The sequence below is a fragment of the Bombus bifarius genome, unplaced genomic scaffold (genome assembly GCF_011952205.1).
Source record: "Bombus bifarius isolate JDL3187 unplaced genomic scaffold, Bbif_JDL3187 scf7180000007996, whole genome shotgun sequence".
NCBI classification, from domain to species: domain Eukaryota; kingdom Metazoa; phylum Arthropoda; class Insecta; order Hymenoptera; family Apidae; genus Bombus; species Bombus bifarius.
In genome coordinates, this window is record NW_022884376.1 from 3,956,560 (window position 1) to 3,983,309 (window position 26,750).

At 41.3% G+C, this 26,750-nt stretch overlaps 4 protein-coding genes across 8 annotated transcripts in view; 1 reads left to right on the top strand and 3 right to left on the bottom strand.

Annotated features, from left to right (window-relative positions):
• The window catches only part of LOC117205981 (RNA binding protein fox-1 homolog 2-like), a 346,747-nt gene extending 342,985 nt beyond the window's left edge, over positions 1-3,762 (bottom strand). Inside the window, exon 1 of the mRNA XM_033444875.1 lies at positions 3,527-3,762. Coding sequence (XP_033300766.1) covers positions 3,527-3,657 — 131 coding nt within the window. The 5' untranslated portion in view covers positions 3,658-3,762. The remainder of the gene's footprint in view (positions 1-3,526) is intronic.
• On the top strand, positions 1,573-3,188 carry LOC117205982. The gene is made up of 3 exons (XM_033444877.1): positions 1,573-1,704; positions 2,687-2,836; positions 2,905-3,188. The coding sequence occupies exons 1-3, from the start codon at positions 1,579-1,581 to the stop codon at positions 2,983-2,985; spliced, it is 357 nt and encodes a 118-aa protein (XP_033300768.1). The 5' UTR covers positions 1,573-1,578; the 3' UTR covers positions 2,986-3,188.
• An 820-nt stretch (positions 3,763-4,582) lies between the features above and the next one.
• On the bottom strand, positions 4,583-8,594 carry LOC117205980. Its single transcript, XM_033444874.1, has 10 exons — positions 8,433-8,594; positions 7,940-8,082; positions 7,685-7,861; positions 7,295-7,591; positions 6,627-6,744; positions 6,373-6,539; positions 6,015-6,257; positions 5,369-5,738; positions 5,131-5,281; positions 4,583-4,917 (listed from the first exon to the last, which is right to left on the bottom strand). The coding sequence occupies exons 1-10, from the start codon at positions 8,523-8,525 to the stop codon at positions 4,688-4,690; spliced, it is 1,989 nt and encodes a 662-aa protein (XP_033300765.1). The 5' UTR covers positions 8,526-8,594; the 3' UTR covers positions 4,583-4,687.
• A 564-nt stretch (positions 8,595-9,158) lies between these two features.
• Positions 9,159-26,750, bottom strand: part of LOC117205859 (protein outspread) — a 211,795-nt gene continuing 194,203 nt past the window's right edge. Inside the window, exons 7-17 of one of the 5 annotated variants that reach the window (XM_033444636.1) lie at positions 21,261-21,433; positions 20,659-20,799; positions 20,408-20,569; positions 19,407-19,579; positions 18,291-19,246; positions 18,041-18,197; positions 15,100-17,955; positions 14,690-14,978; positions 13,462-13,858; positions 11,839-11,994; positions 9,159-11,325 (exon numbers count right to left, since the gene is read on the bottom strand). In XM_033444636.1, coding sequence (XP_033300527.1) covers positions 11,177-11,325; positions 11,839-11,994; positions 13,462-13,858; positions 14,690-14,978; positions 15,100-17,955; positions 18,041-18,197; positions 18,291-19,246; positions 19,407-19,579; positions 20,408-20,569; positions 20,659-20,799; positions 21,261-21,433 — 5,609 coding nt within the window. In that variant the 3' untranslated portion in view covers positions 9,159-11,176. Of the gene's footprint in view, positions 11,326-11,838; positions 11,995-13,461; positions 13,859-14,689; positions 14,979-15,099; positions 17,956-18,040; positions 18,198-18,290; positions 19,247-19,406; positions 19,604-20,407; positions 20,570-20,658; positions 20,800-21,260; positions 21,434-26,750 lie in introns of all 5 variants that reach the window. The other 4 variants (XM_033444635.1, XM_033444637.1, XM_033444638.1 and 1 more) reach the window with 4 other exon arrangements.

The window sequence follows — 26,750 nt, forward strand, 5'->3', positions numbered from 1 at the left end:
TAAGCGGCGAGGAGCGATTCCTCGGGCACGGGCGAAATTCCTCGAACTGACGGAAAATTATTGGGAAAATCTATCGACTGGTGGGCGCAGCGAGGCGAGCCAAACTGCCGCTAATCACCGGCGAAATCTCGATTTAATGGTCGACGGGGAGTTTGGCCGGTACACGTGGAGCTGGTGGTGCGCAACGCCTAGCCGAACAAAAACCGTCGTCTGGTTCGCTCGCATGCGTCGCGACGATAAATGCCATCGCGCCTCGCTGCATACACACTCCGTTACGTTTTATGCAAAATAGCCGAGCCGCGACGCCGGCCTACGGATTTATCGACGAATTCGCGCGTGCATTTCCTCCGTGTAGACACTTTCGTGATCTTCGCTTCATCGTGCCTCTTGATTCGAGAGCAGCTTCTTTCGGAGAAGTATGCACGACAGTACTCGTTATTTCGAGAGAGTCGAGCGGAATTTTTCGCTTTATCTATGAGAGGATCTGTTCGAATCTCTTTTCGATGACGAGATTGTAATTAATTCTGTTCTTCGGCTGTGGAGTATAATTTTTTGCTTCTACGAAGTATTACGTTTCGACTCGCATCGTTCGATCGCAGATGATCGTAGGAGTTTTGATAAGGTTGGTTAACTTTGGTGTATTTAATTTCAATTGTTTCTTTTTATCCCATATTTCATAGGATAAATTGCTAATGGTCTTGATACGCGTAGAAGGAAGTGAATTTTAAAATTACATTCCTGAACCCCCCTTTTGATTGTACATCGTGTACGACTCAATGACACGAATAGAAAAACGTTTGCTCTAATGTCTTTATGAAGAAAACATACAACGCACTTAATCGAAGATGAATACGTTTATAGCTGACAGGGTTGATAACTTGTTGAAGGACACTATGCATATATGGAACGTGAACCTTGAGCGTGGAAGGAGCAAGTGTCGATAACATAAGAGATAGTAATTACGATAGAAGAAAGTCTAATTTAAAAAAGCATTTAATTCTCTTCGATAAATGCAACTATCCAGCCGGTACACTTACTCTAAAAGCCACCACGGACCTACACCTCTTCGTATAAAAAGAACCCTTCTATCGTGCCATTCTCGCGTATTCTACCACCTATCGTGTTTCGTGCTCTCATATTTCGAAACCAATATCTATATTCCAGTCTTTCGATAATGCCTGATCGACAACTTATAAACCCTCTCGCTCTCGATCTACAACAAAAAACAAATGGAAAGAGCTAGCTAATAAAAGTTTAAAAAAAAGTTACCATCAGATTCAACGAACCTGTCGGTCATCCCTAGCCCGCAAATGAAATCGAAAGAAGAGTTGGACGTTGGCACCGGATGAAAGGCCGACGCCAAAGGCCTGGACCATCCCCTCTGTGGCTGGGTTCTTAAAAAGTCAATTTCACAGGGCCGAACGGCCAAAGGGGATCGACAGGTTGATCGCACGAATCCTCCCTTGTCCGTCCCGTGGCGTAGTTTTTACGGGCGTGGAGGGAAAACGAGAGCCAAGCGTTGAAAAGCAACGTAAGCGAGCGCCACCGCTTCATATTGATCGTAGCCGGCTGCTCAACATGGCGCCGGGGGTGGCGTTCGCGATCGGCCTGATCCTCATCGTCGGACAGCTGAAGGAAGGGCCGAGCACTCTCGCGAAGACCTTCACCTTCCCAGAATATCCGTACAAGGAGACTACCAAGAATGTAAGTCGTCCTAAACGTTCGTCGAGAATCCGCTCGTGGTACGCGTTTCCAACGCTAGTACAGGTTATGGTCGAGCGAGGTCTTGTTTTGGGGGTGGCGCTTTTTACCATACCGGCCTTACCTGGCACTAGATTCCACGTCGAAATACCAGAAAGAATCTGCGGTGATCGAACTAAAAAAAGAAAAAAAAAATAAAAATATCAGAAAGTACCTCGTGCCGTTAAGCATGTTTTCGATATCCGAAGAAGTTCGAAAAAAAAGTTGAGTTCGTCCTTTTTATTTTTTCTTTCTTCTGGATCGATGTTGCGGATGTTGAATTGTTCGATTCGATATGAATGGGACAGTTGTATAGGATTTTACGAGTTGGAATTTTCAAGAGATCTCTGTGATATCCCGTCAGTGATGCGCGATACTCGAGAAGGGTTACTTCGCGTCGATCCAACATTCCCATGGGGGACGTAACGAAAGGACGGGTGATCTCGCGAGTTTGCTATGGGGATAAAATCGATTTGGCATTAACCCGAAGACAGTCAAGATGCTCCGGGGCGTACTTCGGTGTCGTCGCTCGGCGGTACGGACTCGTATCCAGTGGTGTCTTGAGAAATTGATGTAAATCGCGTATGTTCTGCATGAGGGATTATACTTAACACAAATGTGATTCTTTTGTTGTTGATTATTTTATAACGTAAATATAAATGATAGGAGTTTGGTATCGGCGAATAATGTTCAGTGAAAGGGAACTATCTTCAAAGAAAATTAAACGCGCCGGCGGCATCAATAATAGAACTCATACGAGCACTAATTGAGGTTAATCTTTCAACACGCATGAACCAATTGTTACGCTCAATTTTATCCCGTTATTGTGCGCGAGAGTCGGCTGTATTTTCCACCGCATGCCACGAGACTCTGTATCAATCGAATTCTCTATTGAAGCACATTTTAATTCAATTCCAATGTCTTTCTAATACAACACTGGTCGCAGGAACTTCTCTTCAGGCAATTCGAGCAGACTTGCGAGGAGAGCGGCGCTTGCAAGATGCTACAGCCAGAAAGGAGCGGCATCGCCAAAACTAAATGCATTCGCGAATGCGTGTCACCGTCCTGTTACAAAGAAATCTACTTGTTCGATCAGGTACTTCCATCGACTGGACTCTTTCAATTTTTCACTGTGCAAAGCAATGTCCGTATGTCTGATTGCAGCTAGAAGAAGGCGAGATCGACGTGAGATTAAACTCTTTCAAGGGTTGCTTCATGCAGCGCAACGGACGACCGCGAAAATAACAAAAAGCTCGCAAGCGAATAAAAGATGCTGAAAGAAGAGGGCTGAGGGCGGCCTGAGCGACCTGCTAATGGCGGCGAATACAAATTCTGAGCGACAGACGCACCGCACGAACCGCGTCCGACCAGTTGAAAAAAATAAAACAGAAAGAAATCACAAAAAAAAATGACAATTTTGAAAATATATTATATCCGGCCGGGGCATTTAGAGCGATGAGAGCAATCAAGCTATTTAGTGAACATACAACAATAACAGACAGAATAATACTATATTTCAGGATCACGCTGAAGCGCACGCGTTAAAACACGCGGACGAATTAAATTCGTCCTCGATTGATCTTTTTCTACTTTTTGTACGCACGTATTAACACGTTACAATGTTATCGAGCAATATTGCACGGATCGAATAAACTGTTAAAGCAAAGCCTCCTCGTTGTTCGTGTCATAAGATCGCCCTATCTAATCCTTATATTGCGACAACTAGAAACAACACGTTGCTTTTATAGATCAACGAAGAAAATATCCTGGTTGTTAAAACACTCACCGCGTAGAGAAGATTATAGAACGCCGCGTCGTTTCTTGAATCGTTTGCAGTGTTAACGTAGCTCTTGATCCGATCCAAAGTCTCCTCAAACGGTGTCTTGCAAAGAGATCTCGCGTTCCATGGTCCTTCATCGGTGCAATATCTCCTGCGATAGCGGAGCCAGGTTGAAACGAAATCCAGAAAATGGTAGGTTACGCCACGTGTCTGCAGGATGCTAGATACGATATCATAGTTGCTCATCAACGTGCAGATATGGTACATCGGCAGTTTCGTGTGCTTATGGCAAAATTTCAGGACGCCTTGGAGGCACTGGTACACAATGTCTCTTTGTGTTGGGTCACTCTGCGAAAGGAAGAAATAATGAAAACCGTTAAAAGTAACGTATAAGTAATATAAGAAATTCTAACTGTTATAACAAGATCAATATTTCAGCGGAAATTTGTTAAATTGTACGCTTCAAAATTAATTTATTATTCTTTAGATCGTAGATTTTCGAGTGAATTATTGAATCGAAGATCTCTAGAAAATTTTAAATTATAGATTTCCTTTAAACCAGAGCATTCTACATTTCAATATCGAAATGAATTCCAGTTAAATATACAATTGCTTAAAAATCAACGAGGCGCCAACGTTCGATAAAAATATCAGCACTAACTCTTTCGTGAACGATATGAAGGGTCTCGTAAAGATTGATCACACCCTCGGTCCGATCGGCGGGGATCTCGTCCAGCCTGACAGGCGATCCGTCAATATTTTGAGTTAAAAGTTCCAGCGCGAGTTGCATTCCATTGATCGACGAGTGCACGGCCCTCCTCGTATTTAACAGCAAATCGGCTAAGCTCTGCACGTCAATCGTCACCGGCTTATCACGCTGGAAAACACGTCGTTCGACATATGGCTGACGGTCGACAACGCGAATCTATTATTTACGGACGTAGTATTCTCGCACCTGTATCGACGATTTCTCCTGACAGTGTACGATAAACGCGAGAAGCTTCAAGCACACGGCGGACAGTTCTGGCGTTTCTAAAGAGAAACCTTGAACGAGCAACTCCTCCAAAAAGCTCGGCGTCGTGCAATACTTCTCGAGAACTGTTGGGAAATGAAGAAGAAGGTGGAAGAAGCCTGGCATTGTTTTCTTATACTTCAGTCTCTTGGTACTTATCGAGCTAGACACTCATTGAAATATGTACTCGTATATGGCTCAATCGTCGCGGACGTGACCAGCAACGCGTACGACTGCAATATTGCTAGTGTCCTTAGCTTCAAGTCCGCTTCCCGGCGTAGAATAATCGGTATGAGACTCTCTGCGCATCGAATCCTGATGATCCATGATAATGAGTCCGGGATGGATACGTTGCTTAATTCTAACACGGCTTTCACTTGCTCGTCTATCAGGGATCTTTTATTTTAGCATTTTCCAGATTTTTTTATATGACTGGTAACAGTGTGATCTATACTTTCAAGCTTTCGCAATATAATCACGATGGTCGAGTGTCGTTACGATGTTAATGCAATTATGTAATACGATACGTTCATAAGAAAATTCTATCAATGTTCGAATACCTTCGTGAGCTATCGCATGTTGCATATAAGAAAAATACCTTTGGATGGTTGATAAGTAGAAAGAAGATTAGGCAACATGTGCCAAGCTATCTCTGCAATTTCCTTGGCATTATCCAGGCGTACCATCTCTCTAATTCCTTTCATCGCTAAGTTGATTATCTTATCCGAATATCCAGTTTGTATGACAAGCTATTTCCCAAATGACATTGCATCACATTATAATGCACCATTCTTACGATTTCAATAGACCATTGAAGCGAACGTATGATTGATTACCATTAGATAGTGTTGCACAACTTTCCCGCAATCTATGGTCAGCAACGGTTTGATGTCTCCATCAGACTCGACCAACCACAAGTCCATCGCTCTGTTTCGAAGATCCTTTGGGAATTCAGGGCAATTCAAGCAATAATTTAGCAGATCTATGTGATGAGTGTAACAGTCGTTCAGGTTGGAATATTGCAACGCAGTTGCCAATCGTTTCGCGGCTCTGTCGTAATCCTGTTCCGAGCACGGTGATGGATGCGATACGGACGCGACAGCAAACAGAAACCATAAAACTTTTAAAATTTGCGCCGGTGTCTGCTCGGATTTAGGGAGATTGACAGTCCTCGCGATCAGCAATTTCAAGCATATCATATAGGTCCTACAATATTTCTATTCAAAATATTGCCACGGTATACAAAAGAAGAAATATCAACATTAATTGATCCTTAAACGCTATCGTAGGTGAAATTTTACCCCATATGAATTTTGTTTTAACATTCTCGCCCCGTTGTAATATCGTCGCAGTGTTATCTGCAACCACTGTGAACAATAGGTTTTTTCGCTCTTCATTTAATATCGAATAACAGTATGACGTGAAATTTCACTTATAATTTCTTTTGACGACAGTTTTTAAGGGTTAACTTTGATTTCGTACTCCCTGGTTCCGTGAAAGTGATAGTAAACCAACGTCATTAATGCAATTGCTCTGTTTCCTCGATCATGAGCCATGATATTCTCCCATTGTTCAGTATCTTTTGGTAGATCCACCAGTCCTCGGTGTATTAGATATTCGAAGCTTATTTCTCGATTGATAGGTTGGTAGATCGGCATGGATTTATCAGCTAAATTTGCTACGATCCGCGATAACAGCAAGCAAATGCTACGTCGTAAAATTTCTCTAAAATATCAGTGATGGAAAATCTGACGTTAAACAAAGTGAATGTTGGAAGATATGGCAGTCGCGATATGACATCATATCAACGAATAAATCCTAGACCATTCACGAAACTTACGGAAGTCTGGTAGTTAACAGCAAGAAGTACTTGAGATATCCGTTGGCGGTCAAGTGGTTTGACAAGTTGTCGCGGCCGCAGCTACTACTCAGCTTATAAAGGTTGTTCAGACAAGTCACGAGGTTCCTATGGAATTTGACCCTGTCCGTTTCGTTTGACTCCGCGGTCTACAGGACGGAATGAAAGGACCCTTGATGCTCGCATAATTAAATATACGTCGCATCGACGACGTCTATCGAAATGATTGAACTTACCTTAACGTAAGGTACCAACGTGTTCATCATCATGATGCGAATCGTCTTCAGCATCGTTGCTCTAAGTTTCGAAACTTTATTGAACGATCCTTGACTATCGTCTTCCGCGACGCATAATCTGAGGGAAACGAGTTTTTTGTATTTCCATTTTATGATCCTGCATACTGGGTCTCTCGTTTCGTTTAAATCATTTCATGAGTACATATTTAGATAACGAATCGACGTTTCACGTTTGGGGAATTCCATGTGTAATAAACGTTCGACTCTTTTGAATGATACAAGAATTTACAAGTTGTAATTGATATCGACCAGGTCATAATTAATTTCAAATTTTCGATTATAGAATTTTATGCCTTAAAACATTAATTTCAGTAACAATGATATCCAAGTAATTTAAGTACTTGTACAGCGAATTATTATTCCATGGTTGGGAAACTGAACATCTAATGAATATTCGAGAATTGTGAATAACGCACAGCAATTCACAAATTTTTACTACACTAGGATGAAACATGGTACAATCATGATTAAATTGAAACTTTCAATTTTGCTTTGTTCCTTGTGGCTAGAATCTTTCGTCCAGCAAAAGAAGTAGAATTAATATTAGCAAGCTCACATACTCTCTCAACTTATGAAGTTTTAACTATATAGAAAATATATAGCCTCACCGTGTAACAGAGGCGCAAACAGCACACAATGCATCCGCAGCAAACGAAATCGAGACGTCGTCGTCGCTATACTCGACGATCTCTTTCATTAAATTGAGAGCTTTGTGGCACAGTTCATATACCCCATCATCCCATTCGTCTTCAGCGTTAACATTTTCAAGAACAAGATTCAATAGCGTAATAGATGAGAACTTTATCTTTTGATTCCAAGAATCTTCCAAGATCAAAGATTTCAAGAGCATCAGTACTTGCCGTGGTACACAAACAATGTCGAAATTCACGTGAAATTCTACCGCTCTAAAAATCATTACGTTTGTACATAATATTTTGTTTCATAAAATTATTTCAAATTTGGTTAATTTAATTACAAATTTTGGACGAAACGTTTACCTGTGAAGTATATCGTAAATGATTGAAATAAGCTTCTCTAATAGTTCGGTTTCTTTGCAACGAGACTTTGCGACGCAAACTGTAACTTTCAAGATGGAGTCCATGGCGTCTGTGGCTACGTGACTTTCGTAAAACTTTCGATATACGATTACCAAGTCCAGAAAATTGAGAATACATCTATCAACGAGAATTATGGGAAAGTTCTAACAAGAATTATTAATTCTATTTGCGTATAACGTATTGTGTGATACATACGGAAGTAGACGATCACTGGAAGTTTGTAGAAGTTCGAATATAGTTGAGAGTATGTCGAACTTGATCAACTTTGAAAGAGCCGCTTCTGTGTTCGCAGCGCCACCACTTTTGAATAAGTTGGATATTCGTTCGATACATGTGATCTACGAAATTGTTCATTTTTTCTATTTCAATTTATGTTTATACTAATGGTATTTGGTAATAATTATAACATATTGTAGGTTCTGATTACGGCTTTTAGAAATAAAGATAGCAAAATCTTTTTTTCTAATAAAATTCTAACCACATTCTTTTTCCACTTCATTATGCTTAACCAAATATATTTAAAATTTCTACACTAAGATACATTCTAATTGAAAAATAAACATTTCTAAGATATCCGAAGATCTCAGTAATGTATAATTTTCAAATAATGAGAGTTCAAAGCATACTCGTATGATGTTACAAGCGGAGATCATACACGAACTTTGAATGTTTTTCTCACGATACATACCTGAGAATATTCATCGTGCAGCATTAACCTCTCTTTCGTGTTCACGAGCAAAATATCGATATTCTCAATGTTTAACTGGAATAGAGGTTCCATTTTTCACAAATAACTGAACTTTCATACGTACGAACACGCAACGTACCGACTAACTACGCGTTTCTTTCAAACTGGAAGTCTTTTCAAGTACCTGCGCATGCGCATAGAATCTGCGCGCTAATACAAACAATTTAAATTTCGAATATTCGAAGCACTTTCTAATATATACATAAAAGAAACAGATTCATTAAACGGATATTCACGTCAATGGTTACTATATTTTATTTCAAACGTTATTATAAATTATAATACAAATACAATAAGTATAATCGTAATATATTATAAATGTTAAACAATCCTGAGTAATTACTCTACATAAGAGATAATGAATCGTATTGTTATCGATAATCCTTTTCTTTATATTGTTGTAAATCGCTTCTGTCGACATCAATTAAGATGTAGCACGACATCTTCACTAGAACGCGTCAATATATAATATAGAATACAATAATAATAACATATAATATAAACAATCCATTTTCATATGGAAGGGGTTAATTCTAGGCTATTTATACTTTCTTGCTTCTTAAATTGAAAACGTCATAAACTATACAGTATTAACATCAAAAAATGATAATATCGCGAACCGACAAAAACATTTACACAATGAAAATATGTGGTAATACACAGTGCAATGTGACAACGCCGTATTATATTCAATTATGTGCAGAATCTATACATAACAAGAGCATAAACAAACCATCAAATTCGCACGCGACCGGATCAGCGACAAGTCATAGTTTTGCGCGTTTCCTCGTAAAACGATCGCGTAAAATTGGATAGAAACGATCCAAAAAGAAATAAATGCCAATATCCATGGTCAAAAAAAGGATGACTCATATAGGACGTAACGCACACTCCTCTAAAACGAAGATTCTATCCAAGAAAATTTTGCCTTCAACTGGAAAGGAAAACGCGCACTCTTCTAAAACGAAGATTCTATCCAAGATAATTTTGACACATTGAGAGGAAAACGCGCGTCCTTCCGCGAAGCAAGCGTACAAATATTTTCAACTACGAAGAATTAACGAGAAACAGTGCAAAATAGAAAAAGAAAGTAAGTAGAGGAAAAAAGGAAAGAAACGATAGAAATAGAGAATAAATCTTACGCCCCTTGTCTTCTCTTGCCGCGACAAAATATCATCGTTATTTTTTCGCTTTAACACACTAACTCATCTTTACAAAACAAAATAATAATAATAATAATAATAGTCACGAACGACTTGTCAACAAATGAAAAAAAGAAATAATTGAAGCCTCCCTAGAAGACGAACTTTGAGCCGATCTTCGATTAAAATTAGCCCCCTCGTAAAGTCACAAGATGGCGAACAACAAATCTTACGATTGTACAAAATCATTTCATCGTTTCTTTTTCTTTTTTATTAAAACGCAAACGCAACGGTCTTCATGAATTATTTGTCAGTACACTTTCACACCGATACATTTATGTGTTACATTGCGTTAACTACCACGACACTTGTATAAATGATTCACAGTACGGTAGATTGTTAATTATTCGGACTTTCGATCTCACTGATTCGGATATGTCTAAAGATTCCTATATTCGAATCTCTAAAGTGAATCACATCTTGCCAATTTAATTACTGGTAATTCGTTCGAATAATCGACATTCTACTGTACTTTCATTGCATCTGCCGCTTTCTTTGCCGTTTCTCGTCATTTAAAGAATATTCCATGAAAATATTTTGCCTCTTTTAGATAGTTACTTTACCATAATCTCAGTGAAGATTCAATTTCTTGATATATTCAAGCGCTACTCGTTGTAATTCGAATTTGAACTCGAAGCGCTAAGAAAAAGTCAAAGAGAAATTCGAACAAAACGGGTTCAGACACCGATCAATAATCGCATGACTTCCTTTTACGCAATCATGAATAAAGTGACGAGAAATGGCAGACAGCTGAAATAATGCCCCAGAAACGCACGTCGCTCGCGAAAGTCGATCGAAACGACTACTACTCGGTCCTACGGGAAAAATTCACGTATCGAAAGTTTAAATGCGTATCAAAGGACCAGCCTCATCGAGTGGTGGCCTGGTAAATGGTACCCGGTAAAAATTCTATCGATATAAATCGGAAGAAAGACAGTCCCTTCGAAAACGACCTATCGTTCGCGATAGGCGTCCAACCGTAAAGCAGAACTCGCGAGCCTCGCGCGGGACCCGAGCCTCGTTTCGGCTATTGAATCATGTTTACTTGATAAACATGCTCAATATCGTTACGTTACGACGAGCATGATCCCGGGCGACCGTATTAATTGACACGAACATTGCTCCATTTTATCATCGAAGCTCTATTTGCTATGGCAGTGACGAAATGCTTGCAAATTGTCATCGAAAAAAAAAAGAAATAACATAAACAGTTATTTCAACACTAAAAAAAGAAGGAAATGCTAAAAAATGCCGTATGTTCAATATGTGACAATGCAAGTCGAAATCCATGGGTCTTCCTTGAGGAAGATTTTGAACGAGCAACTATTATAGTTTAGCACCAGTTGAAAACGATTCGTACGAATTAATTTGTGTGTGTTTTTTTTTTACATGGAGTTACTACCCATGATACGTTCGACGATGCGCGTAATCTTGAAATTTCAGCAGACCAATAGGATAAGTGATACATTCTTAATTAGCAATTCAGAGCTCGAAACGTTTCTTCCTCTCGGCGACCATGCCCACCGCTGGTAGTGGAGGGTGGAGCGTATGATGATAACTCGGCGTGGGCGTTGGAGGCAGGCTACGACAACTTCTGCTGGACCACCTCACGGCTGGAGACCTCATCAGCTCTGCAAACAGAATTCTATCTTATTCATTGTCCAGTTGACTGATTCCTTTTCACCCGTGCTACCCAGAACACTAAATGCGCGTGGAGATAGAAATCAAAGTACGAAGGCAAACTTAGATAAAAAGAGCAGTGTATATACATACGATCGGATCAGGTTCGTGAATGTGCATCAGCAATGTATAGCCCACAACGTACAAGTAATAACGATAAATAATCCAATTTGAAGTAGAATAAATAAAATAAGAAAATTTAGGATCAATTATTTGCCATCTGAATACACATAAAGGAACCTGTACTTAGACGAAAAGCTGGCAAAGCTGAAACTGGACCCAAGCTACTGAGCTACCAAAATAAAGAAGACCAAATCAAAGCAACGTTTTGAAAAGAAAAATGAAAAAAAAAATATGAAATGAAGTGCGGATAAGAGGCGTGTCGAAATAAAACAAGCTGGTGAAGTGCGTCGACGATGAATTCGTTGAAAGATTTTCCTTAATTGGCAAAAAAGAGAACGGACCTGCAACGGAGAGAGCTGGGGGTTCCGGGGTGAGGCGGGACGCGCGAGGATCGTTGGCATGGAAGCCGTATGCCTCCGAGTGTTGCTGTTTTTCGATTTTGTTGCTGCCCTGCCAGCCACTGCCGGCGCTGTCGACTCGCACCTCTGCTGTGCCACCTTTCGTGTGAAATACAATTTTTTCGAAATACGATTAACCCGGTTTGCACAATCCATTTACGCGTGTATTTCACTTGTTTTTCTTTCTTTCTATATTTTTTATACAACTAAATTACGAATTATTTTCGAAACAAATATAATTCGAACGAACGTTCTGGATTACTGTGAGATTTCTTTCTAATTATAGAATGATTTCTGAAATTTATTAATTTTACTACGTATACAGTTGAAATTTTACTTTTCTTAGCTTCGCTCGTAGATTTCTTGTATTTATCAAATAATTGAAATATATATAAAGGAATTTTGGATAAACTCAGAAACCATGAAGATTGAAATTATATTTTTTTCGATCAGTCTTACTGCCACCGATGTCCCTTAATTATTTTCAGACGATACGACGGCTAGAAGGGTATAATGATTTTCTTAGAGTACCTACTATGTTCCCAATAGTGAAGCGACGTTACTCTTACAAATATATTCGCAGAGTTTGATGCTGGTGTTCGGAAGCACGTAGAAATCTGTGTAAAAAACTTGGCATTTCGACGCGTGTATACTGCAGATTGCAAAAATAGGATCTCCAGTAAGAAAGTGTAAAAAGTTTTATTAAAAAGATCCAGTTTATAAAAGTTCTGTGGTAGAGATATATTCCACGCGCTTCCAAACCTGTTAATAGTACAACTTGAAAATTATTATGCGCACAGATTAGACATTGAAAGAGTACAAAATCACATTCATGAGAAGGCGGGGTTACTTTGCGTTACACCGTTAAAAGGTCTCTTGGTTAGCAATTGGTTAGACAACTTTCGAGTAAGATTAATATCTGCGCTTCGTATCACTGCTTGAACAGCGATCGTACGCTTGTCAAATCGAAATACAAATCGTCGTCGAGAAAAACCGGACGAAACAATCCGCATCAACATTCGAATCTCGTCGACACGTTACACATGTAAATAACAAAACGATTATTGCACAACAACGCGATTGTACGCGTTAGTCGTTGAGAATTTGATCGATTAATTCGATTCGACGACAAACACTAATAACTATAACAGAATTAATATGTTCGAAAGTGGTTAATTTATAGGAGAAAGCACTCGGTTAGTCTTACGTTTCCCACATCTCTTTCTTGGTAACAAATTTCAAAAGCTTTTTCTTACGAATTGTTAAACAAAATACAAAGATCTCGATACACGCTTTAGCTAGTTTTAGTCATGCCATAGTCCGCTAAACCGTCAACGAACGAATCGTCGAAAGGAAAAAAGCAATGAGACAAACTCGACTCGATGTCCATCCAACGCGTATGAATATCTCGTAAGCCGAATGCAGCTAGTATGCATATTAGAGAGAAGCAGGAACGAGTTCGAGGAAAAGGAGGAGGATCGAGAAACGGCGGCGATCCACCAGAAGCGTTTCTTTCTTTTTCTGATCGGCTTCTTTTTTTCCTCCCATTTCACCTTTCTTCTGTACCTTGATACTGATGGGGCAGTCCGGTCCTTGGTCTCAGGCTGTCCCAAAGCGGCGATGCCAGGCCGTTACGCTCCTGGCTCTTTTGCCCTAAGCTCACCTCTTTCCTATCGTGCGACGGCACGCCAGAACTACTGCCCGGCCTAACCAAGTTACTCGAGTAAGGCAACGACACTGACTTAACGCGTTCAAGCTTGTACGAGAACGCGGCCTGCTTGTCCTGCGTGCTCTTTTGCAACGTGGACAGCGAGCTTCTCGGCCGTTCGCCGGTCGTTCTCTGCTCCTCGCTGCTCGCCGCTCTGAGCAGCGGCTCGTGACTACTCCGGACACGCTGCGGCGAGTAGCTTAGCGACGGAGATTTCGATGACACACCGGACGTATCACGAGGAGCCTCCCCATGCTGTTAGTGAAATATCGAAAATATAATGCGTCAGTGCGGCTGGTATATGGGGGTGGGTTAACACGATCGTTGGAGATCGATGCGCGCCGGGGCAATCAATTATGGGCTACTCACGATCGGTCAGATAGGTACAGTAAAACCTCCGTCAACGCTGCTCCTAATAAGGATCTTGAATATCTGCTATCGTTACGTATCGTAAAATATTAAATCATTATTTTAGGGGTAAGATGTATTTACTTTTGGTTACCGGTAGGATGGCAGCAATTTTAGTGTTATGTTAAGTACTTCAATTAATCTAGTGCCTTTATATTATGCCTTTAGATTAGAAAGAATGATAGATATGTTTTTAATGGTTAAGTTTATAACTGCATAATATATGAATGAGATTTTAATTTTGTTTAAAAAAGGCACTCGATTAATTTACAATACATTTGTATATATTTCATATGAATAAATCAATATATTATAAGCGATCTTTCGAGGAACAAAATTCATTGAATGAATGAAAAGATCTTAATAAGCATGGGGTTAAAATATCTTTTTATTCCTTGCCTACCAATCGAGGATTAAATATTCGCGAACGGTTAAAGCCTGCGAACACAAAAGCTTTTCTGTACCTAACTTCATCTTTAGCTTATGACTACTATTTATTTACAATTGTCAGTTCTTTTTCGTTATCTAGAAGCGCTTGCTCGAAACATTCGAAAGGGTTGGGCGCCATAACATGTAACTGCGGCGGAGTTAATTAATTTAGTATCGTACATTTTTGTTAACCACATCTACGCTGTAAATGGGGCACGTTCATGGCGACGAGAGCTATCAAAAGTTTACCTTCATCTGTTGTAATCGATGAATTTCCTCCCTCGGCTCGACAATCTCGTTGTCCCTGCCCCTCAACATTTGCATACTGTCGTTGATCGTACCATCGTTCGTTTCTAATACCAAATGTGCCCTCAGCTGTTTGTTTCTCGCGTCTAGTTGCATGATGTGCTGTTGCGCTTGAGCAAGTTGTTTGGTAAGGGATCCTACTTTTTCCTCCAGGGCTGCAGATTCCACACACTTAGAGGAATATTTTGCAGATAACGAAAGAATTTCCTGCTTTATCTCCTCCATCTCTTCCCTATAAATTGATAAATGTTATCTAATAGTCAGAGATATCTAAATTAAAAAATATATATCATCATGATAAATTCATGGATTATTCAAAATTTACAGATATAGAATAGGAATTAATTACATACTCGTGTTCTTTATGAAGCACGCCAATGTCCTCGCGTGCCTGCATTTGTTTAATAAATTCTTGCTTAAACTTAGCTATTTCCTTCTGCACTTCGTGTTCGTGCGCCTTTCTCATAGCATCAAGAGCCGCAAGAGTGGCCTGAGTCTCTTCTGATAATGCCTGCTCTTTCTCCACCCTTAGATTTTCCAATTCCTGTCGATGTTTCTCTTCCATCTCAGAAATAATGCGTCTATGAGAATTCTCCATTGCCAGCAAACCTTTTTCACACAACGCTCGCAATTGCTTGATCTCTTCTTTATATCTCTTTCTTGTTTCCGCATCTGTGTCCAATTCCGCGCTCATGGATCGTTGATAAGCTGCTCTAAGTTCGTTCACGTGAGCAGAGTGCTCAGAGTCCATAGCGTTCAGTCTATGTTCTAATTTTCTTGCCTTTTCTCGTAGACTGGCCGCTTCCTGTTCGTACTGAGATGTTAGAGATTGTCTCTGATTGTCTAGTTCACCTTTGATGTCCAGCAAATCCCTTTCCTGATTGCGCTTCAATGTCTCCAACTCTTGATTATGCTCGGCTGTTATCCTATCGATGGTTTCTTGCAATTGGCCACACTGTTTGCAAGTCACGCTATTCATGTAGTCGCTCAGCTTCTTGATCTGCTTGCGCAATTCCGAGCATTTTTCGCACACACTCGACCAGTCGGTGATGGTAACCGTCGGCGACTTCGTAGGCCACACGGTATTTTCGTTATTTTCGCTCAATTTGCCTCGGACGCGTTTGCCCAATTCAACTAAGTCTTCTTCTAGGTAGTGCAAACTCTGGCCAACGTTCTTTATCTGATCCTTCGAAGCACGCTTTGAACCGAATATCCTTTCCTCGCAGTCCTTGCTAAACTGTTGATAAAGGTAACTGTACTCCGCGTCGAGAATCGGATTGCTTTGGAACTCGTGGTCGTCCGCTTCTAGCAGACTTGAAAGGACGTCGTCGTTTCGGATTAGACTAGATACGAAAGTCTCCCCAGGGAAGATCGTCAATTGTCTCGTATTCTCCTGAAGAAGCCCGATTCTGGCGTCTATTAAAGCTTTGTGCGCGATCACGTCCGCGTATTCCGTTAACAACTGCCGGGACTCGTACTTCGATTCAACTATCGTCGACTTATTCTTCTTCAGCTGATGAAGGCATTCCTCGTACACGTCGGATAGCTCGCGAGTAGAAAGTTCCATCTCTTGACGGAGTCTGGCCTGCGCGGCATCGATCCAAGATTCCAACGTTACGTTCTCCGCGCCCTCAAAGTTGAGACAAGCATCGGTGATGCTCGTGATGTTCTGTTCGTACATTTGGCCGCAACGCACGATCACATGAGACACTTCAGCTTGTACCAACTCTTTGCTGACCGTTTCTTGAGCCAACGCCCACGCTTCGCGAATTCGTCGATCTTCCAGTAATTTTTTATTCGAGTTGGTCACCTGATGTTTGTTCAAATCCTCTTGCTCGGACATGCTCAACGTTTCGGCGGCCAGTGCTTCTGCGAGCTGTCTCAACTTCGTTTCTTTATATTTCCGTACGATCTCGTTCACCTCGCATTGTTTTTGCAGCAGGAAGTTCAAGCTCTCGTTACGAGCTGCGGACACCTCCTTGGTCGTCGTCTCTGTCGCGGCCACGCCACCTACTAGTACTAACTTATTCGCTAACACTCTAGTAAGATACTGAATGTAACTGGTGTTTTGGTACGTTTTGGGCTTAGTTCCGTGAATCTTACGCATTAAGCTTGAGGCAAGCTGACTAGTTTCGACCAATTCACTGAGAACGGCACTCCGGTCGAATGTCCGGCCGATCGCGCACTTGATCTGTCTCAGAACGATGAACTCGAACGCCACTCTCTCCGCGACCAGCTTCATCTTCTCTCTGTCGTTTAGTTGGCCGTTCTGCTCGAGCGTCTGCCGTCTCTTCGTGAGTTCGCTCAATTTATCTTTAAGTATAGTCTCTAGTCTAGATACCACTACGCCTACTGACTCGGTCACTTGAGCGCTAGCTTGGTTTTTCTTACATTCTAAACACGAGTCCAGGATGTCGTTCACCTCGCGCAAACACTTCTCCGCTTTATCCTCCGCTTGTGTCGAACCTAAACACTTCTCCAGCCTCCTCTTCGATTTCGACACCACCCTCTCCAATTTCCTTAACCTCGCGATGATCTCCAATGAAACTTCGCTGGTGGAGGATGCACTGATTTCGCTACACTCGCTGGAGTCTTTCTCAGCGTCACTCGCCATATTTTCTGTAACGTTCGCCACCTTCGTCTCTAGAGTGCTGAGTCTGATCAACACTTTCATCGGTTCGGAACTAGTTGCACTATCTAGCGATTTTCTTCTTAATCTAGTACGATCCAGACTCTTTCCGTCCCTTCTCTTCTCCTTCTTTGGGTTAGGACTCGACTCCTTCGAGCTGCATCCAGTTGATACTGGCGCACTGGTACCTTTTCCACGTTCTATAGCACAGATCTTGTTCTCCAGATCCAGCAGCTTGTCCTCCATCTCCTGCGAGATCTGGAAGGACTCACGACCCTTCAACGACAGCGATCTCCTTTTATCTCTACTTTCAGCTTTAGTCAACTTCTGCTTCAACGTTCTCACTTGTTTCTCGCTAGCTGCGAGCTTGTTCGTCAAATCTTGAATCCTAGCTGCCATTAACTGCAGCTGGGCCTGGTTCGTCTCGCTGACACTTGCTGCGTCCTGCTTGTGAGCAAAAATCTCTAGCTCCAGTGCGTCCTGTATCGCGTGTGCTTCACGGAGTTCCTTGCGCATCGCGCGTATCTCCAGGATAGCTTTCTCAAAGCGGCTTCTCAGTTCGTCATATTCTTCCACGATCCTACGGATAAAAGATGCAAAAGATATAATATGATTTTCAAACTACTTGTAGCTATATACAACAATTTCAGATATGTCTTTATTACCTTTCCTTATCAAGAGTATCAAAGTCTAGGTCTAACTCAATATTCGTTAAATCACTGAGAGAGTCGAAACTTCTCCCGCGCTCCCTTGAAGAAGATAGACCCCCTTTATCTTCCAATTCTCTAACTTTGCTATATAAACGCTCGTTTTCGTCTATTCCTGCATAACAACACGATAAATGTATAAAACATATAACAACATTGTAATAAATGATATTAACACCACAACAATTTTATTTCAAATTCAACATACCTTGAGACAATCTGTTACTCAATGAAGTAACCTCCGACTGCAAATGTTCAACGGTTCTATGACTCGATGCCAACTCTTTAGTAAGCATCTCGCAGCGTTCACTCGTCTCCCTAAGAATAGCCTCTGTCTCCAGCAATTTGCACTCCAACACCTCTTTATCTCTGTTGTACATCTTCTTCATCTTCTCCAAGTCCTCTAAATCCTTGTTCCTCTGTTGCTCTGTTCTCTGGATGGTATTCAACAGTTCATCGACTTGCTTCTCCCTAATAGAAGCTTCAGCCTTCTGCTGTCTCAACCTGGACAACTCCTTCTCCGCACTAGCAACATCCGCTCTCGCCGCGTTCAGCTGCGACTTCAGACTCTCTATTTCATTTTCTTGACGCTCGATAATGACTAGTAGCGTGCTTGGGTGGGATTGATTTTGATCCAACTGATCGCGCAACATCGATACCTGATTCTCCAACAATTCTACGATCAAGGGACTCTCGTTGGCGCTCGAGAGGCAACTATTGTTCTGCATGTGTCCATTATGTTGGTCCTCGTCTTCTCCAAGTTCGCAGCAAGCCATCATTAGATCTTCCGACCTCACGCTGTCCAACGTGCTTCTTCTTGAGCTTAAAGGCGAGCTACAGCTTCTCTTGTATACTCTAGATCTGGAGCTTGATCTGGATCGTGCTTTTACTCGGGATAGAGCTGTTCTTGTCAACGGTGGTGACGGGGGTAATTCTGACCATTCATGGTTTGCTGAATCTGACCAGCTTGATCCCTTCAGTCCACTGGGCCAATCACCGTTTCTTACGAGAGGTGGTGACACTGGGACTTCTGACCAATCACCGGACTCTCTTCTGCCACCCTCGGATGCTGTTCGATACTCCTCGTCCGAAGAGAACAGCACTGAGCGTGGCGTGACCGAGGTCGATGGAACAACCGAGTCTCTCTCACGGTCCGTAATGGATCTAAAATTCAAATGTGGACTTGAATAAATTTCAAAGCGCTTTAGACTATGGGCAACGCTTGAAAGAATTTTATAAACAGTGGAGTTAATCAGTTTGGCTTCTAAGAAGCTCATACGAATCTTTTCCCCTTATTTAATCAATTATATTTCGCCTCACTTACGCAGTAGGTGATTGAGGCGTGTTATCTTGCTGTCCATCTTGACAAACGGTCAGAGAATCGTTGCTACTGTCAGGATCTGGTAAATTGGCAGCCCTCCGAATGGCCGACATCCAACTGGCTCGTATACCAGCGGTGACCGCGGACAACACGGTCGATCCTCGATCATCCCAGGCCTTGAAAAATGCGCAACAACCGGACTAGAGCAAATCATCGGATAAAACAGAGCACTATGAAAGCAGGTAACTGAAATGTTATCGTCTATGTGGGCCAAACAGCGGGATACAACGGATGACAGAGATCAGTGACACGAATAAACGAAGAGTTTCAAGATCTGTTCTAGCGTGAAATTGAGTTAGCGACTTTTTCCAGCCACTCCCGCCACGGAAGTTAATTCCGGCGATCCAATTGACCAACCAGCCTCCGGCGGATTCACAGTTAATTATAGGTTTCGACGATCTAATTCAACGATTCTTCAGTGTTACGTTACGTCCTCGCTGAAGCAACAAGGAATTTTTGTTGCTTGTCGTTGCTGCATGTTCCAGACGCTGTTCGACAAATATCAACTTGTGGAGATATTGTCCATCATATCGAAGCCACGTAATCAGAGGAATATTTCGTTTTTGTTTCGATCTCAAAACGATACTTGTCGTTATGGAACATTATAAATCGTTATGAAACATCGAGCAACAAACAATAACTTTTTCAAGAAACATAAAACATGAACAAGAGGTTCGTCATTGGTTTAGTGAAGACGAGGTCTTACGATTTTTCCTGTTACACATCTCGCGAAGCTACCAAACGCTTAAAAGTCGGTCCAGCTAGTAGACAATGTAAACCAACTCGTTTTGTATTGTATCTGCCTCTACGAGGATGAAAAAAAAAGGATGGAAATTGCAGCTCCCGTAAGGTCTGTAACTGGATTTCCGTTGACCGATTCTTTCTTTCATGCGGAATGTTAATTACCGTAAATCACCGCGTGCAAATCCACCGGTCACACTCACCACGGTCTGGAATCCATAATTTCTTGCGACTTGAAGGGGCGTGACGGCGGTAACGGTATTCAGATCTATGACACCGTCCATGATACCCTTATCTTCCGCGCAAGGATCACGGTAGTACATGAGACCGCAACCGCGCAACACGAACCAATGCTTGTTCCATTCCTGAAGAATACACCACTCGTTACGTATATTAACCTACATTCGATGCTACCGTAAGGTTACACGAGAAATTGTCACGTTTGGTAATATACCTTGTTCAATCCTTGCTTCATTAGCCAGCCTTTCTTGATGTTTAATAAATCCTCGGCGGGCAGATCAACCCTCAGTTCGGACGTAGGGGAATATCTTATCCCCGAAATGTCCAGGCCACATCCGTCTGGATCACCTCTGATCTGTATATGGTATTAACGACGAATTTCTATTATTCTGGCTCGTAAAAGACATCTACATCGAAGTTATTTAGAGTCATGGGGATTTAACCATCTGCCTCGTCATTAAGTCAGACTAGAGATTGTACATCCTTTATACTTTTTATCGAATCCTATCCTAGATTCTGAATTATACATTCTCCATTTTGAGCAATATATCTTTCTTTGAACCTTAATCTATATCTTTTGAGCAATATATCTTTCTTCGAACCTTAATCTATATCTTTTGAACCCTGTCCTGTACTCTATACTTTGAATGGTAGTATATTTTTCTTTCGAATCTAGTTTATATTTTAAAGCCTACTCTTGACTAATATACCAGAGTAATGCTTCTTTTGAAATCTTAAAAAAGAAAACCCATAACGAATGACGATGTGAAATGACAACCCCAAATCCTTCAACAGGTATAGAAACTCGAGACTCACGAATTTGTCCTGATACGCCGCGTTAGCTGCATCCACCACGTCCCTAGTCGGTTCGGACGTTCTCGGTTTGATCCTCCTGACGCGTGGCTGGGTCAAAGAGGCAGCAATATCCCGCAATTTTCCCTCTCGTTCCCTCTCATGCTCCAGCAGGATTCTTCGACAGGCGTCATCGTCTGAAACATACGTCGAATCGTTCACCATTTTCTGCTCCATTCGATAGAGTCATTCCGCGTCTCCCGTTACGAGACGATAATGACAGGCTAGCCGCATAATGGTCATGATCAAGCAGCAACGTAACAGCAACAGCGAGAAACGCGTTTCCGGGCTTCTATCGTTCTCTGGCTGGTCGTTATCGAAAATATTCGTCTTCGACTTAACGAATTAAGTTCTTTTCAGTTGGAGTAAAACCTTTAGCATGTGGCGATGTTGCCAAGGCCAGACGATCGCTCGGTTAATTGACTGCCGACTAATTAATAACCCAGTCCCCCTTTCACGTCAACGACCAGGCGAGAACGCTTATCGCCCTCGTTTATCCGCGTTTCTATCGACCCATCACCCATCGAATTCTAACCGCCATTACTATGCTAATAACAGTTTTCTACCAGCTACCTCTCTTCGTTGCTGTTGACGTTAGAGAGCATGACGTTTTGACAGGGTGGAAACAATGGGACAGTTTCGGGGAAAATTGGCTTCCAGCGATTCATCGTTCGATGGAAGATTTTACATGTAGCGAGCGATGGAGATATTCCACTTTGGTGAAACGATAAACGAAGATTCTTACGATATTCGCAAATCGGATGTCTAAAGAACATTTTCCGTAAAAAATTTCCCGCAAGAATTTAAGTAATAAAATAGATCAGATTCTTCTAAGTTTTAGATGAGCAGAAATAAATATTTGTTAAATATAAACATTTGTACAATATAATTGAGTACGATATTCAGGAAAAATGTTGCGCAAAAATGATCGGAAAGGTAGGAATTTCTCGATACTCGTCGATTATTCGTATCGATCGCTCAATTATTCGGACGAATAAAATTCGAAAAAGTATACAGATGGAGATTCTAGATTGCACGGCAGCGATCCTGAATTTTACTCTGTTGTAAAAAAATTCGCTAAGTGTATCTTCCCAAGTATTTCGTGGATATCTTTGGACAATCGGCGATCGACATAAATCTCAGGGATCACTGGTGAAGCTGGGCAACGGGTTCCTGGACGTTCGTTCGACGCCAATCTAAATGAAATCTACGGATCAGACGGGAGAGCAGAGATCACGAAGCACGCGGCGAGGAGAACCGGTAGATTTTCTCGTAGATTGTGCACACGCAATTACGCAACGAACGGGAAACGTAATCACACCAGGCGAATCCTTTGGAATCGAAGCTAACTATGCCAGTTAGACCCTTATAAATCTCGAACGCCAGATTCTTTTTTCGGCGAAGAACGTATTGCTTAATCCTTTTTCCTGCCAATCGGTTGATTCATCGTTTAATGACGAATTTCCGTATTGACGTGTCTATCATGTTTGTTCGGAGTCATTAAGCTAATAGGAGATAATGTCGATCGATGAATTTAGGTTGCAAGAAATAACATTGCTGATTAATAATTCACTCAACCGGTTGAATCAAAGTAGAATATGCCTGTTTATCTTGTTTATTTATGAAGTATCCATTAAGCTGTCTAGTTTCATTTCTTGTTGTCTGATCTATCGAGCAAACGTAAGTACGAGCATCTTTAAGAAGATTCAACTTCGATTAAGAATAGCTATGAAAATGATAAATATATTTCAATTTTGCCTCGTCAAAACTCAGCTTTGATTAAGAACTAAATTTTAGAAACGGCTACTTTCATCCCTTCGGTGTAGACAATTGTCGATAAAAAAATACGCACCAGATATATGTATACCTCGAACGACTGTTCCAGAGAAATTTCTTATGAAGTTAATTTTACGCATTATATCTTTTCTTGTGGAAACGTCAGAAAATATGTATTTCCACTATTAATCAAATTAAAAAAGCGATTCAATCCTGGAAGTCCTGTTAAAACAGACACGCCCAGATTCGAAGTGTTTCTTTGTCAGTACGAAAATATCGTGAAAGTCCTACGAACGTAAAATACATATTGCATAGAGGTACGTAAATAATTATACAGAAACATTGTTACAGAGATCGACTACAAAGCCTATAAAACGAATCAGAGACCTTTACCATCAGAATTCTCAACTGACCCAATTCCAAGAACCTACTAATCTCTTAAACTATCAATTATCCCAGTGATTCCTCGAGAACGCCAGTTTTCAGGCTTCCAAGTCTGAAGCCCCGTGTTCTAAACCTTCGACACACCGTTACGAGTTGAACATCCTTCGCCCTAAACGGCGAACCATCGAGACAAGTTCATCGTGAAGCAGACAGCTGAAAGATATCGTTGTCCACGCGCGTTCGATCGGAATTAGGCTTTTTCACGTTGGGATACGCTAATAAACCGACCGCAAGAAGCTAATTCGATAATGATGCGTGAACAAATTGCAGCGGCTAACGGTGTAAAGCACGCGCAGTTAACGCGAGGCGATTGCACGATTTTTAGAAAAGGATACACCGTTTGCCACAACCGGTTCTCCATCGACGAAAAATTCACTTGTGTTCTTCTTCTATCGATTAAAACACGGCGCCACGCTTCTTCGTTTATTCGTTTGTTCGTTCGGCGAGATTAATGAAAAATATGCGATCATAGAGAGGGGAGAGTACTACGACAAAAATAGACACGTTCCGTCACAAACCAGCGTGTGAGTAAAAAAAGTTAAGTGTTGCGACCTTTCAACCAGTTGGCGATCGCTTAAATCGTAACTGTTCGGTGGGGTCGCGAACCTTGAACAATATTCACGCTCAAGGTGAAGCGTTGATTAAGAGTTCTAGTACGATAGTGATTTTCTTGAACGTTTATTTCAAAGTGTTTTATTCTCTAACCTGTGCTGACTGATGCTTATATTCCAGGTGTCAGTATAGGTAGTGCGTTTTCGTCAACGTTTTCTACCAGGTGGGAATTTATATCTGTTCGATCATGCGACTGCCGAAATGTCGTGTGCATCTCGCAAGTTGTGCGTTTCTCGTCGAGGGTTCGCAGCGTAACGTCCCGTTAGCGACATCGTCGCGTGGTCTATTGTCGAGTTCTCAACTGTTGTCAAAGTTTATGACACGTTGTTTGCTATTGTAGGGAGCCGACGAGCGCTCAAAATGCGAATTAAGTCGTCCACGTGGTCCAAATTGTAAACTTTATAACGTGCAATGTGAAAAAATTCGAACCTGTCGAAAATAACAGGTGTGTCGTCCGTATCGTAAACTTGGGATAATCTTCTACCCTAAACATGGAGAAATTTGCAGAATTTATTGAGACGACTAAATACACGGTTGAAGCTGTTAAACTGATCATAAAGAGCCCTATACCGTTTCTGACGTTAACAGCTTATGATCCTTCTTGATCATTGTAACTAAATGGAGGGGAAAAAAGACAGTTGCAGCGCTTCGAATCGGCTGGATCGATGAATTTTTTTCATCAAATATGATTTAACGCCTCTTTTGGGCATAATGATCAAACGCGAGGATATTGTTATTGCCTTTTATATGAAATCATCAGGTTTTATAATACCACGTTGGATATTCTAAATTACGGTTTGCAATGAAATCTCCTTCATATAGGATCATGCTACTGAGTTATAGTAATAGTAAACTCGCTCTCGCTTTAACAAACACAGAAGGTCTTAAATATTTTAATACAAGAGGAATATTTGTAACGAAATACCCTGTTATTGAAAGTACACGTTGAAAATGTCTTTAAAAATACAATGATTATATTCTCGCAAGCAGGGAAAATATTCGATATTACCTTAAAATCGCAAAATAAATTGATACCGGGGAGGATACAGTACGAGAACCCTTTTAAGCAAATAAAGCTTCGCAGAAAAATTGTCAGGGAATTTAATCGGCAGACAAAACACCCGCTCCGTGTTTGAAGTTGGCGAACACTCGACCAAAGAGTGTCTCTGTCCTCGATAACGACGCGGCGGGCGAAAATTGTTAGCGAAATTAATCAGCAACTCGTGGAGGAGCCTGCTCCCTCGAACGTGATAGGGGATTCCAATTAAACGAGCGAGGGGATTTTCTCTATGTTGTTCCCACCATCGGTATCTCGTACGTGCTTTCCAATCGACGATAAGTTAGCCTGTCGTTTTCAGTGAGCTACGAGCCTTTAATCGCGATATGATTCCCCCTGGCGCTCACGTGGCTACGATTTCTCTGCTTCGTTGCGTTTCTTCGATACAGGTTCCAGCATTAGAACGAATGTCCTGTGTTTCTTGTGTTATTAGAGAATCGTTGGATGTTCCAAGTAAAAGTGAAAGTAACAAGGGGAATAGTTAGTTCGTCGTTTGTACCTTAATTACCACACACCTATAATAACAACATTAACCATTTCTCGTATAATATTCGGTCACGTCGATTTTCTCGTATCAAAGTTTCATTTTAACTTTGATTTTGCTCTCCTATTGCAAGACATTAAATTGCCGATTACATTTGTCTATACCGTTTCAATTTTTATTTCGAAGCTCCTTCGCTCATTCTGCGTTCTTTTCGTCATTTTCGACTCAAACTTATTCTTTTAGAATAACATATTATCTCCAGTTTGGAACAATTGCCGGAAAAATTCTTTCGATCGTAAGATTCTACGGAACACTCCCTTTCTATGAAAGATTTTGTGAAACACTTCGTAATCGCGTGTCTTACGAGATTTAACCAGAACTGCACACTTTTGACCTTGTTCGTACATCGTAAGTTTTCGATCCCAGATTCTCGTCGAGCCACTCTTCCTGTCATTAAAACACAAACGGTAGCGAAGCTTCCCATCGAGATTACACTGTACGATAGAGCAGATAAATGACTGCCAGGGACGAATAAATTCGTGCGGATAGAATCGGCTGGATTTTCACACGGACGGTTCTCTGTTGCGTGGACACGCGCTAACTGTTTTGTTTATGCCGTCAATTGTCACGAGGGAAAATGGGTCAGGTACGATTTAACGCGGTCGCGCGAATCATCGTCGAAGAGAAGAATAGTCGTCGACGACCCAGTTTCCTCGTGCGATTCAATGGGACGTTGTATTGTTGGTTTAAAACCGAATCGCGTTAGCAGATCCGCTTTGCGATCGGGCAACGCAGTAAAATTTCTCTCTAGGTGCACGACCTAATAACGTGGCAATTAAACTCGCGTAAAACCGATTCATAAGCACTTAAATCGGAGAAAAATAATTTACGATAGAGTTTTATGGGAGTGAGACTGTAAAAAAGGAGAAACCACGATACGAATAATTCGATATATAATTATCGTATAAATTTTCTATTATTTTACACCGACATCAATTAGCAATTTCAGTAATCGTTTAACTATATTTAGATGTCGTTAACGATCCTGCTGTGCCAATTACAGGGATTAAAGCTTCTGCTC